Source organism: Panthera uncia, assembly GCF_023721935.1.
Source record: "Panthera uncia isolate 11264 chromosome A3 unlocalized genomic scaffold, Puncia_PCG_1.0 HiC_scaffold_11, whole genome shotgun sequence".
NCBI lineage: Eukaryota > Metazoa > Chordata > Mammalia > Carnivora > Felidae > Panthera > Panthera uncia.
In genome coordinates, this window is record NW_026057578.1 from 10,701,823 (window position 1) to 10,715,832 (window position 14,010).

The 14,010-nt window shown below is 53.5% G+C and overlaps 1 protein-coding gene across 1 annotated transcript in view; it reads left to right on the forward strand.

Annotated features, from left to right (window-relative positions):
• Nucleotides 1–1,625, forward strand: part of KCNG1 (potassium voltage-gated channel modifier subfamily G member 1) — an 8,319-nt gene extending 6,694 nt beyond the window's left edge. Inside the window, exon 2 of the mRNA XM_049649869.1 lies at nt 306–1,625. Coding sequence (XP_049505826.1) covers nt 306–1,076 — 771 coding nt within the window. The 3' untranslated portion in view covers nt 1,077–1,625. The remainder of the gene's footprint in view (nt 1–305) is intronic.
• The last annotated feature ends 12,385 nt before the right edge of the window (nt 1,626–14,010 follow it).

The following is a 14,010-nucleotide window of genomic DNA, read 5'->3' on the forward strand; positions in this document are numbered from 1 at the left end:
GGGGGCAGGGGTATGGAATCTGGGGTGTGGGGTCTGGAATCCGGGGAAGGGGTCTGGAATCCAGGGGCGTGGTCTGGAATCCAAGGGCGGGGCCTGGGGTCTGGGGGCGGGGCCTGGAGTCCAGGAGCCCGGTGTGGCCTCCAGAGAGAGATGAAGAGCGGTGGATGCAGGTGCTTGCAGCCCTCGGCCTGGCCGGCGTGGTCCAGGAAGGGAGCCTCCCTAGAGAGGGGCCGGGGCACAGCAAGCAACGGCCTTGCTGGGAGGACGGCTGACCTCTCCCCCTGACCTCCCCGCCTCTCTCCCAGGGCCGGTGCTCGCAGATGTGCCGCAACGTCTTCATCGTGGAGTCGGTGTGCGTGGGCTGGTTCTCCCTCGAGTTCCTCCTGCGGCTCATCCAGGCGCCCAGCAAGTTCGCCTTCCTGCGGAGCCCGCTGACGCTGATCGACATGGTGGCCATCCTGCCCTACTACATCACCCTGCTGGTGGACGGCGCCTCCGCGGGCCGCCGCAAGTCCGGCGCGGGCAACAGCTACCTGGACAAGGTGGGGCTGGTGTTGCGGGTCCTGCGGGCGCTGCGCATCCTGTACGTCATGCGTCTGGCCCGCCACTCCCTGGGGCTGCAGACGCTGGGGCTCACGGCCCGCCGCTGCACCCGCGAGTTCGGGCTCCTGCTGCTCTTCCTCTGCGTGGCCATCGCCCTCTTTGCCCCCCTTCTCTACGTCATCGAGAACGAGATGGCCGACAGCCCCGAGTTCACCAGCATCCCTGCCTGCTACTGGTGGGCCGTCATCACCATGACAACCGTGGGCTACGGCGACATGGTGCCCCGGAGCACGCCCGGCCAGGTGGTGGCGCTCAGCAGCATCCTCAGCGGCATCCTGCTCATGGCCTTCCCGGTGACCTCCATCTTCCACACCTTCTCGCGCTCCTACCTGGAGCTCAAGCAGGAGCAGGAGAGGGTGATGTTCCGGAGGGCGCAGTTCCTCATCAAGACCAAGTCGCAGCTGAGCAGCATGTCGCACGACAGTGACATCTTGTTCGGAAGTGCCTCCTCGGACACCAGAGACAACAACTGAGCTCAGAGGACACACCCCGCCGCCCCCACCGCCGCCGCCGTCGTCGCCAGGATACCCCCAGCTCTGCCTGCCCTCTGCGGCCTGAAGCTATTGCCGTCACTATCAGAAGCCTCTTCAGGCACGTGCTGCTCTGAGCGCGGCCCTGGCACAGAACCGACTGGAACCACACCCCGAGGAGGAAGACTGCAAGGTCCTCAGAGGAGCCCCTACCACTCTGCGTCCACAAGTGAAGCAGAAGCTGGCCGAGAGCCCAGCACCCCCGCCCCCCATCCCCCATCCCCCATGTCTGTTTCCCTCAATAAGGAGATGGCTTTGTTCTTTCCACCATGTACATAACATGCCCAGCAAAGACTTGCTTCATGGGCCTGCCTGGAGAAAAAATACAAATGGCAACAGCAAATGTCTGTGTGTAGTGTGGATCGTATGCAATTAAAGAAAACCAGTGAAAAAGAGAGAAAATGCCTTCCCCAGGGCTCTGAAGAGAGGAAGCTGTTTGCAAAGCCAGCCAGGGCCGGTACTGGGAGTACAGGGGCCTGTTTCCTTGGGTCGTTCAGGCCTGGTGGGGCCCAGGGGGCGTTGGGGAAAAGAGAGAGAACAGAGGCCTTTGGGGAAATGGCCAATAAATACCACATATCCTCTCCTAGTTTTCGATTCCTCTCACGTTCCTGGCCTCTCTTCCTCCCTTTTCCCTTCTCTCATATCCTCTGTTCTCTTCTTTGTACCTTAGGGTTCTCCGACTTTCCCCCAAGGCACCCCAGCAGTTAAGTAGATGCCAAGGGGGCCTGTCAGCATCGCTGATTATAAAGGAGAAGTCGCTTCATTTTATTTTTTAAAACCACTGTGGATTTTCTTTTCTATCCACATTTATTGTCACATTCTTTTAAAAAAAAATGCTTTAAGTCATTTACCTGAATCTACGTGTAGAGTAGGATGGATGCTTTGGGAAGGTGGCCGTGGTCTGGGAAGCAAAGGCAACCCCTCCGACGGGAATGTCAGGTAGTGTGGTTGATGCATCATACAGAGAGACCCCCAGCCTGCCAACAGATTTCCTCAGCTCGAGGGCATCAGAGCCCCCTGTGCCCGGACAGGGAGGGGGCTTCACCCCCAGGGCACGGCCACAGCCTGCCGTCACCCTCACAGGCAGGGCAACATTGCTTTCTTCATCACAAAGCCGCCACTGCCTTGGCCACAGCCCCTCCCCTGGGCCGGCAGCAGGAAGCACGCTCTGACACAAATCTGACCACCTCACTGTCCTGCCTGAGTCCACCAGTGGCCATCCATTACATCGAGAACAAAGCCCAAATGCCCTGAGTGACCCAGGCCCCGCCCTCCTCTCCAGCCTCGTCACCCACCTCTCTCTGCTTTGCTCACCGCCCCCAGCCACAGGGGCCTCAGCCCTTCTGACCCACCCAGCCGGTTCCCAGCTCCGGCTTTCACACCTGCAGATCCCTCTGCTGGGAATGCCCTTCCCAAAGAACACCGCGAGGCTGCCCCTTCCCTCGCCTCCCTGCCCACCTCTCTAAAGAACGCACACCAGCCTCTCCCCCCAACTCCCTCCTACCTTGCTTGATCTTCCTCATCCACCTGTCGACCTTCCCAGGTGCCCTTTATTCTCTGCCGCTCAGTTATGGGCTGTCTTCCACACGAGGAGGTCAGCGCTGCTCTCGCACTGTGAGCCCCACTCGCACTGCCGATTCCCAGCACCCGGCACAGGGCCTGGCACCTAACAGGTGCTCCCGAAACATCCGTGCAATGAACGAATGAATGAGTGGAGGGAGACGGGACAGAGGGCCCGGAAGTAGACAGGCCTTCAAGCACGTCCCTCTGTCTGTCTTGGGCGGAGGGGCATGGCCATCTCAGCACGATGTACACACAGCAGTGGAAACATCATTTGAGTCACGAGGGCCTTGTTAAAGGCTCCCCTGACACCTGCTTCCAGTGATTCATGCCTGAAAAGTAAGTTTTCACACTAATTAGCTCTAACTTCCCCAGCCTGGCGGGTACCGAAGCAATCCGGCACTGCCGTCACGGTACGAATATCTTAGATTTATGGGATGACCTTCTCCCCCTCCTTCAAAGTGGCTGTGAGAGACAGGGGTCAATTGAAAATGCTAAACAGACCGAAACATGACACTTTGAGGGGGTATAAAATGGAGGGGAGTGGAAAGCAAATACCGTTTGGGGTGGAGGAGGGAGCCCCAAATGGGACAGCCCTGGTGGGGGAGATGTGCCCCCCTCCACACACACACACTGAAAACAGAGTCTGGGGTTGTGCAGAAAAGGAGCTGGGGTCACTGAAGGGCTGTGACGTCTGCATGTTCTTACACAGATTCTGATCTGCGCTGGTGGCCAAGATAGAGGCCGAGACTTGGGCACCTCTCCAGACCTCCCTTGAGGGACAGAGGAGCTCTAGACACTGACCCTCACACCCAGAGAGGGGTTTAGGGTCTTCGGCCCTAATTAAGAAGTAGGAGGCCTTGGAACACCTAACCTGCTGCTTCTAGGACAAAAGTGACCAACTTGACGACTGTGGCTTTTCTACTTTTTCCTGGCCATGTGGAATGTAATGCAGAAAGCCCAGCTCCAAATCACACTGAATATAAGACCCCCTTCTCATGGGAGCATGGGGGCAAATTCCTTGCCCCTGCCCTACTGAGCCTTCCCTTTTGACCCTGGGACAGGCATCTGACTCCATACAGCTGGGATGATGGTGTGCGAACATCACTGCTCTATGGGAAACAACGAAGAAGGCCTTTCCTAATTTGTTTTCTTTCTTAGATCACGTGGTTCTCCCCCATCTCTAATTTAGCTCGGAGCTTCTCTAAGACTTGCAGCAGGGGTTTGGGAAGGCAATTTAATAATACAGATTCTCAGGCCCCACCTCTGAGCAGGTTCAGGACTTGTCCCCTTGAGCAGAGAATTTAAGGGGAGGCCAAAAAAGACTCAGTAATCAAGATAAATCAGATTTTAATGCAGTGTTTTGTAAAAATCAAATGTGACTCTTGATCTCGGGTTTGTGGGTTCGAGCCCCACGTCAGGTGTAGAGAATACTTTAAAAAAGAAAATCTTTAAAAAAGAAAAAAAATCAAACTTAATACCTTAAATCCATGGTGAAAAAAAAATATCAGAATTTTAAGTAAAGGCAAGTGCCGTGGCACTTGACATGATTTGGCCCCAACTTGCCCCTCCCTGGTTCTGATCCTACCCTGACCACCCCCCACCGCATATCCTGCAAGACAACTCCAACTGGCCAAGGGCAAGTCTCCCAAGAAGTGCAGGTGGGGGCTTTGAGCACCTGGCACTCACAGCTGCTGGGGCATGGGCACCCGTCCCCCTGAGGGGGATCAGGGAAGTCACCAAGACCACCTCCCCCTCAGTGGACCATGCGAACTGAAGACAATAATTTCTGACGTCGGTAAGCACAGAGTGACCTGGCAAGGAGTGACTGGGACCAGGGAGAACAGCCACTTAAGAGGGTCAAGGAAGGGGGGCGTTTGGCTGGCTCAGTGAGAGAGCATGCAACTCTTGATCTCGGGGTTGTGAGTTTGAGTCCCACACTGGGTGTAGAAATTATTTAAATTAAAAAAAAACTTAAAAAAAAAGAGAGAGAGAGAGTGAGGGAAGGACTCCCTGAGGAGATGGCATTTAAAAGGGGATGTGGAGGAAGCACCTGGGTGGCTCAGTCAGTTAAGAGTGCGACTCATGATTTCAGCTCAGGTCATGATCTCATGGTTCGTTGGAGCCCCGCATTGGGCTCCGTGCTGACAGTGCAGAGCCTGCTTGGGATTCTCTCTCTCTCTGCCCTTTCCCTGCTCCCGTGCACGCTCGCTCTCTCTGTCTCTCTCAAAGATAAATAAACAAACATTTTAAAAAATAAAAAGTAAGTAAAAGGGGACCTGGAGGAGGGAGATGGACAGCAATCCAAGCAGAGGGCACAGCCAGTGCAAAGGCCAAGAGGTGGGGAAGGTCGGGACATTCCACCAGCTGTCGAGGGAACACATGGGCATGGAAACACATCCCTGCTGGGAACATCCTTCCTCCCAGGGAGAAAACTCAGATCTGCAAAGTAGACGCTCTGAACAAACATTTCCAGAGCACTTACTCTGAAGCAGGCGTGATCACGGCAGCTGGGCACAAAACAAACAAAACAACGGAACCGGACTCAGTCCCTGCCCCAGGGGTGCTGCTAATCTGATGGCGAAAGGACACACGAAGAAGATACATGGAAACATATGGAATGATGGGGGTGCAGGCCCGGGGGCTGGAGGAGCCTGGAGAAGGACACCAGCCAAAGAAAGCATGGTTTTCACTCAGCTCTCCATTTGCTAAAATGGCCTCATGCATGTTTTCCTTCAGAAACAAACAGGGTTCCTCCCAACGCTAGTTCTCCTGCGTCTCCCGCTCTGTCAGACCTCTCCCCATCCTGGCCTGTCGGCGGAGAGTGGGAATCTACGCTTGTCTCCCCCATTGCTACAGCCCCCATCCTCTCTCTCCCACCTGGATTGTTGCCAGACACTCCTCTCTGGTCTCCCTGCCTCCCTGCCTCCTCTCCCCACCCCTTCTCTGCACAGCAGTAGAGAACCCAAGTCCCATCATGCTCACCCTCCGGGAGCACCCCGCCTCCTGCAACCTGGTGACATTCATCCTGTGCGCAGTAAAAGCCAGGGTCTCAGCCTTACCTCCCTGATCTGCTTCTCTGGTCTCTCCTTTCAGCTTGAACCTTGACCAAATACAGCCCGACCTTAGAGCCTTTGCACTTGCTGTTTCCTGCCCCCGGGAGACGCTTCCCTGGGATACATCCACTGGCTCCCTCACTTCATTTGGTTCTCTGCTCAAAGGTCACTGAAACAGAGAGGCCTTATCTGACCTCTTCCCCCAGCCCTGCATAAAGACCTCACTCCCAGAATGCCCCCAGCGTATTGACCTTGTCTTCTTTTTTCTTTATTCTGATGCTTTGATCTGAGGCCTTGCAGACCTTAGAGGGATGGCCCCTCCCAGGATTAGCCAATGCCTAGAGATGATCAACGACGCGCCCATAAATGTGCTTTTCAAATACCAGCCAGTCCAGAACCCATACCCAACCACCTCCTTTTTCAGGCTCTCACATACTAGGACACCATCCTCCTGTCCTAATCACCCCAGGGCTAGGTACCAGACAACCAGGAACAGCCCCCGGCCCCCAGGACCTGCTGAAGTCATTCAACTAGACAATTCTAAGCCCGCTTGCCTGGCTTCGCCTCTTCCTTCCCTCAGAGATCACGATAAAGACTCCTGCCACAGACCCCCCACCACCTCTGCCTCTGACCAGCCCTGGTGCATCCCCATGTGCCCTCCCCCCTTTAGGTGTGCCCCCTCCTCTTAGGAACTGTGAGTATAACGAACTAGCTTATTTTTTTTTTAAGTTTATTTATCTATTTTGAGAGGGAGCAAGCAGGGAAGGGGCAGAGAGAGGGAGAGAGAGAATCCCAAGCGGGCTCTGCACTGTCAGCGTAGAGCCCAATGTAGGGCTTGATCTCATGAACTGCGAGATCACGACCTGAGCTGAAATCAAGAGTGGGATGCTTAACTGAGCCCCCCAGGCACCCCACAAACTGGCTTTTCAATGGCAGTTTCTCCTAGTCTGTTGGACTCACCATACCTTAGTGGTAATAAAATCCATTTTTTTAAGGCACCCAGCCCCCTTACCCTGCTTCATCCTCCTCTAAAACCCTTATTGTCACCTGACACATTATATATTTATTTGCTTATGGTCTTTTCCTCTCCACTAGATGTTTGGCTCCATGAGGACAGGGACCTTCACGGGAGCATCTCTGGCCTAGGACAGCAGCTGGCACATAGTAGGTGCTCAATAAACACTTGCTGAATCAACAAATCCACATGAATCCCTTACTTCTATACAGAGCCCTACAAAATACATACACGTATTGGGCCTATCTGCTCATATATACGGTGACATGAATCTCATTAAAATCTATTCCTCTGCAATGACACTACAATTACGGCAGGCAGAAAACCTGCCCCTCACCCAGGTCACCCGACGGTTTCTGCTTGGAAACAATGTCTGCCGTGTGAATTTAGTTCTCCACCACCATCTTTGTATTTTAAATTAAATGTATGAAAAGATACTGTGGGGCTTTGTTTGCAACCAAAAAAACAGCCTGAAAGATTTTTTTCCTCTTGTGGAACGAACGTGCTGCTTATGCAAAGGACCTGTAAAATCCAAATAAATGAATTTCTTGAAATAAATTTAAAGCCGTCATCTGGCCTTGCTTTAAGAAATGGTGCGGCGGGGTGGGGGATGTGGGGACAGGGCGTAATAAAGGACCAGATCCTAGGTGCGGGTTCCTGGTTATTAGGTTTTATTATTATACATTCAGGGGCCCCCAAGAAAAAAAGTAATTAGAATCATTCTTTAAATGACAAGTGCATTTAATAGGTGGCCAGGACTGCTGCTAAATGGACAGAAACGGTTTCTCCATACAGTCAATTAAACAGGAACAGCCTCTTCACTTTGGAAGCTCAGAGGTCTTTTGCAATTGGCATAAAAATTACTCAACAGTGACAGTCAATCAAGGTATCTGGGGACAGTTGTGGGGAAAGGGGAGCGGGCAGAAAAGAAGCAGTACCTTTATTCTCTGGCCCTCGGCTATTCAATTGTATTCAATTGTATCCCATTAGGGGCTGCTGGGCTATATTTTGCTTTCAAAGGAGAGTACATCGGGAGGCCCAGCCAAAAGCACATCCCCCAACACTGAGCCTGATCGTCTGCTGGCAAAGAATAGGAGTGGGTCCTCCAGCCTCCTCCACGAACGTAAGGCAAGAGCCTGCCTTTGCCCAGAAATTGCCAGGCAGGGTCTGAGAGTTCGGAGGGTACCTGCTCTCCGTTAAGAGAGTCTAACATATTTGCCTGCAGGGACTGGGGAAGGATCTAGAGGGTCAGTGACAGCCACTTGTGTCTGTGATCAGTGCTCAGTCTCGGGGGGGGCAGAGGCTGCTGGGTGCCTTCGTGAAGGCTGTTCCCCTGACTTCCCCACCAGGAGGTCGAGCGTTCAGCCAGTCCCAGGGTTCAGGCCAGCCAAGGTCATCCCATCACCGTTTTGCCGGAATGTCCCAGGGGCAGGCACGCGACCAGCCCTGGCAATGAGACCCCAGGAGAAGCCGGCCTGAGGTTACTGCGGATGTATTCCCTCTGAGCGGAGAAAGCCCTTTTCTCCTCTTTCCTCCCTTCTGCCCTGGATGCAGTTGAGCGGGCACGTGGGTAGAAGACGCTGCGGGTGTCCAGCCCCAGCTTCTGTGCGTTGTCGTGCCTCATGGCAGCGCCCTCCCCAGGGACTCACAGCATCCAGAGGGGCACGGCCAGTGAGCGGCTGACCGGGGGCGTGCGCGTCCCGTGATGGTGCGCATGCGTCCCAGCTCCCCATGGGGTCCTGCTAAGACCCAGCTCCAGCTGAAACCGCACTTGGCCCTCTTCCCCGCGCCGTCCTGCTTCCCTCCTCCCTTGCTGGTTTCTTTTGCGAGCACGCCTGTTAAATCACGCGCCCGTCAACCCCCATCTCAGCCCCCCAGCTTCTGCTTCTAGGGAGCCCGGGCTAAGGCAATGGGTGCCACAGCTGGGTGGCCACACTCGTCACCAGGGGCTGGTCAGCTGGGAGGAAGGAAACCCAACCGGTGAAGGAGGCGGGGCTGAAAGACGCAAAGAGCGCAGGAGGCCGCGAGGATGTGGCCAAGCTGCCGGACCCACCCGGGGATGTCTTCAGGATTAAGTTGCTGCCACTTGGGCGCCAACCACCCTGGTTTGCCCAGGCCCGGGGTGGTTCCTGGGATGCCACATTCAATTCTGAACCCAGAAAAGCTCCCGGAAAACCTGGACAATTTGGTCATCCGACTGCTTGTCAGGCGTTCTCAGCTTGCAGCCAGAGCATATCCAGCTGGTGGGATTATTATCCCCATCTTACAGTGGGAGAAACTGAGGCACAAGAGGCAAAATGACGTGTATGTGATCATACAGCCAGTTCGCGGCCGAGGGCCACTGTCCGGAGCTCCTTCTAAGATACCCGTTTCACGTTGGAGGAGCTATACGACCTCAACTCAACACTGTCTGCCGGCTTTAGTGGGCACCCGGGCTCCCTCTCTCCACTAGCATCTGCCAACGGCCACTGGGACAGAACTTCTAGTGGCCCGTCCGACATCCACACTCCCCTTCCTTCTTACTAATGTCGATCAAGCTCCACCCAGTCGATCCAAATGTGCTGCCACTGAGAATGGAGGTTATATTTCCCAGCCTCCCTTGCAGCTGGATGCGACCAAATGGCCAATGGCCAATCCTAGTTCTGGCCAGTGAGATCTAGTCTTGTGGGGGACTTTCAGAAGGTTCCTTCAAAGGGAGGAGATGGTACTTCTGTTCTTCCTGTTCCTGGAACATACATGCGATTGCTGGATCTCAAACAGCCCTCTTGGACCAGGAGGTGATCATAAACATACAAGCTAAGTGCTGAGGGCAGTAGGACAGGAAGATGAGAATCCGGGTCCTTGAGGATGCCTTAGAGCAGATATATTTCTGGAATCTATCCTCCAAACGGATGTTCAGATTCTTACGGGCCTGTCAGCAAAGATCTTCTCTCTTGCTCACTGAATATAAACCTGAGTGGTACAGAGCTGGTATAAAGATCGGCCTGAGAATAGACCCAATACAGAGGAAAGGGATCCAAAGGACAGAGAGAGCGAAACTAGGTTCTAGGCAGTGTTGAATCTCTGGAACCAGAAATACCTGAAGCCATCCCTTCCATTGGACTTTTTATTCATATGATTCAATGAATTGGGTTTCTGCCATGTTCACTGAGTGGCGCATACCTGAGTCTGAACTGGGCGTCCAGGAAGGGTCCTGTGAACTTTAGCATCTATCCAGACAGCCTTAAGAATAAGAGTACCTTAAAGCTGAACGGAGCACTCTAGCCAACCAGGCACGCTTGCCTTCAGAAGAGTCAATCCGCCCAATTTTCTTAATTAAACCACCCCAGATAGGCACATGCTATTACGATGAGTGGGAAAATTTGGAGTAGCAGAAGGCGTTCCAAGTCCCAGAACAGAAAGAAGGATCCTGGGCTTTGGAGCCGAGGAATCTCCAGTTTGATTCCCTGACACTGCCTTGCTGTGTATCTCCGGGCAGGTTACTAAACCTCTCATTGGTCCTCTGTAAAAAAAAAAAAAAAAAAAAAAAAAAAGGAATAATAATCCACATCAACCTGGAGTGATGAGCCAATTGGGTGAAACAAACACTATAAAGCATCAAGAACAGAATCTGGCCCATAGTAAGTGTTCAATAAATAGTAGCTATGGCCATTAGTGTTCATTGCTCCCCGAGAACTCAACTAGCAACAATGAAAGAGGTCTGGTAAATTAATAGCATACACAAGATAACAAGGGTATGCCTTAGCCTGCTTTTTTATAACATTCCGAAGGACTTTCACACGTTTCTCATTTGCCTGCACGGCAGCGGCTGCTAATTGCAAATGCGCGTTCGCACTTCGTTCCAACAGGTTTGGCAGGACCGCAATTGGGAGATCTTTTCATTAGCAGTTAGATTAGATAATCAATGTGGGGGAACTGCATTGTCCAATTACTCGGGGACCCAGATTTCCCCCCTGCCTTCCCCTGCAGCCAGTGTGTATTCCCTGTTGCAGTGCACGGCTCGGGCCCCTCGAGAAGGTGGACAAATGGCTTCGTTCTGCGGGGAAGCAGCATGGGGTGCTATGAGGGGCTGTGTCCTGTTTCTACCAGTGCCTAACTAAGTAGCCTTGAGCTAGTTACCTAGCTTCTTTGAGTATCGTTTTCTTCATCTGGAAAACAGGGATAATAATGCCTTTCTCCAAGGCTGTGCGGGGACGGGGAAAGGATCACGTGAGATAATGCAATCAAGTGTTTGACAAGGAGGAGGTATTTGGTCGCAGTTTTTTCCTAAAGCCACTTTGTAAAAATTGTAATGGATATTATATCAGGCAGGACTGTTATGCTTCTAAATAGCAGAAAACCCAACTCAAACTGGCTTAAGTGAGGAGTGGGGAGAAAGGAGTGTGGAGAAAGGACATTCATAGGTTCACGTATCTGAAAGTCCAAGGTCCTGCCCGCCTCAGGTGCGGCTCAAAGTCATGAGAAGCCACCATCTTACAGCCTCCACCTGCTGGGCTCCACTCTTGTTCCCCCCTGGCAGCTCAAGACTCTCCCTGCATAGTGACAACAGGGCTGCAGACGCCCCGCCTCTCATCTCCTCAAATTCAAGTCCAACAGGAAGGAGCAAGGCACCTTTTGGGTGGCTCCTGCCACAAGTTTTGAGATTCACTCTGACTGTGAGGTGGCTCAGACCACGTGCCCACCCCTGAGTCCATGAGTGAGGCCACCAGGAGTCAGCGCTCTGATTGGCCTGGCCTGGGGACATGCTCCACCCCCTGGGCTGAAAGCGGACTAAGCATGAAAACAGGTGAGCCAGCCGCATCCCTTTAGCGCCCTCTACTGATGGCATTTAACATTGCACTCACTACAAAGGAAGGATGTTTGCGGAGCCCCGTGCGTGATCACAGAACAGGTAGTATTGAAGGGTGAATTTGGAGCCGACAGGCAAAATACATTGGTAATCGGAACACATCCCCAGCCCTGGAGCTATAGAGGCATCTTCCCAGCAGGAGCTGTGGTCGTATAGAAACCCACAGCTGCAGGCCCGAGCAGGGAGGAAACAGGTAAAAAAAAAAAAAAAAAAAAAATGCCCATCTTTTGCCAGTGCCTCCCTTTGCAAACCCAACCAGAAGCCAGAAGGCAGGATGCCTGAGAGATGCAGTTTCTATTGGCCAGTCCCCCGGGGCAGAGAATGGGTGTGGGGAGCAAACAGGGAATGCCCAGCTCAGCAGGCCCCATCACTGTCCCCACATTACAGGTAGAATAAGAAACTTGCCAAGGCCACACATGACCCAGCTCCGCCGTGCTGACCGCTCCGGAGCCATCCTGTCTATGCAGCAGTGAGAGGGAGCAGGACTGGCTGGGGGTGGAGGGGCGGGGGGCTCGAACAGACTCCTTCCCCTCAAAACCGCATTCCTAGGAACTCAAGTGTCACTGTTGTCCCTTCCAGCATTTCAACAAACTTGCCTCTACTTGCTCGGAAGAAGGAGAGGGAAACAATTCTTTATTGCAATCTCTCTCCAGGGGGCGGCTCAGGGAGAGTTCTCATCTTCCCCGGGAATGTCTTCACTTGCACACTGACCCAGCCTACTGTGGGGTGAGAAGTAAGTGAGCTAAAAGGAGGAGAAAGGAAGAGAGGAAGATCCCAAAGGCGACCCCATCGCACCCAATTAGAAAGACCAAACCAACCGTGCCTGTGGCGGGCGCGGTCTGTGGGTGCTGTGCGTGGATTTTAAACAAAAAATATATTCAGCAGCTGATTTGCACTGCAAAGCTGGGGCCCGGACAAGCCAGTGGAAATACAAGTGTGCTTTTTGGATGATGAGAGCCTCGCTCTCTCCTCGCCATGGTCAAAAGTAGCTGGCTTGCAGGGATCCTGAGTGGCTCAGTCAGTTAAGCATCCAGCTCTTGCCCCGGCAGTGGAATCTGTCTGCCTCTCAACAAGAGTCTGGATGACTGATGTACACGGTGGAGTTTGAGAGACACTGGTCCAAACCCACACTGGTGGGACCGGGAGGAGGCAGAGGTGAAGGAGATGGGACACTTGGCTTCTGCTAGGGTGACCAGCTGTCCCGGTTTGCCTGGGGCTTTCCTGGTTTGGTGCTTAACATCCTGCACGAACCACAATAGCTGGTCACCTCCGTTGCTGCCCCAACCACCTTTACCAACTTCTGGGGCCCGTGTGCTTAAAAAAAAAAAAAAAAAAAAAAAAGTAAACACCTCGACCCTCAAGCTAAAGTCTAAGACCCACAGGGACGCCTGGGTGGCTCAGTCGGTTCAGCGGCCGACTTCTGGGTGGCTCAGTTGGTTCGGCGTCCGACTTCGGCTCAGGTCATGATCTCGCGGTCCATGGGTTCGAGCCCCGCGTCGGGCTTCATGCTGACAGCTCAGAGCCTGGAGCCCGCTTCCGATTCTGTGTCTCTCCATCTCTCGGCCCCTCCCCTGCTCATGCTCTGTGCCTCTCTGTCTCTCAATAATAAATAAATGTTAAAAAAAAATGTTTTTAAGTCTAAGACCCATAACGCCATCTCCAGTCCTCCGTGACCAGGCCCCAGCTCCTCTCCCCATCGTCTTCCTTCTCTGCTTCTCCTTCCTCTCTTGGAAGCTCTGGGCATGTAGGGGTTTGCACCCAGGCCGTGGGGAAGCAGAGGACAGGAGGTTCAGGTCCGGGCAAGCTGCAGTTGAACGCGTAAGGGTTCACGCCCAAACCTTTCAGCCTCTCTCTCTGCCACACTGCGGATCCTCTTTACCTGGACTGTTCTTCCAGCTCGCCTCCTCCTTAACTCCCTCCCCTCCCCCCAACCCCACTAGGAGCTGCTCAGGTCATGACGTCACGGTCAGGTGTCTCCTCTCCCTCCTGCTACATCCCAGCCTCTAGCTCATGTGTCGCTCTGCACACATTTGCAAAGAGGCACAACCAAGGCAGCGTGTGGACAGCGTGTCATCAGGACTCATCACACTGAGCGGGGCTGAGATTCTTTCCTAAGTTATCCAGAAGTTCTCAGCCCTGCTACGCTAGAAGCTTCTCTTTGGGGGGGGGGGGGGGCTTTGAAAAAAATCATCGATACCAGAGGTTCTGGTCAGGAACCCCCGAGATAAATCTGCAACACACCCCCCACTCCCATTCCTACCCCAAAGGTCTCAGAAGACTGAGCAGAGGATGACATTTCAAATGGAAAACTACAGGGCCCAGACTAACAACCTGCATGCAGAAATTGGGAGGCGTGTCAGATAATAAGGGTGGCAGGCCTTGTAGGGTACACGACCC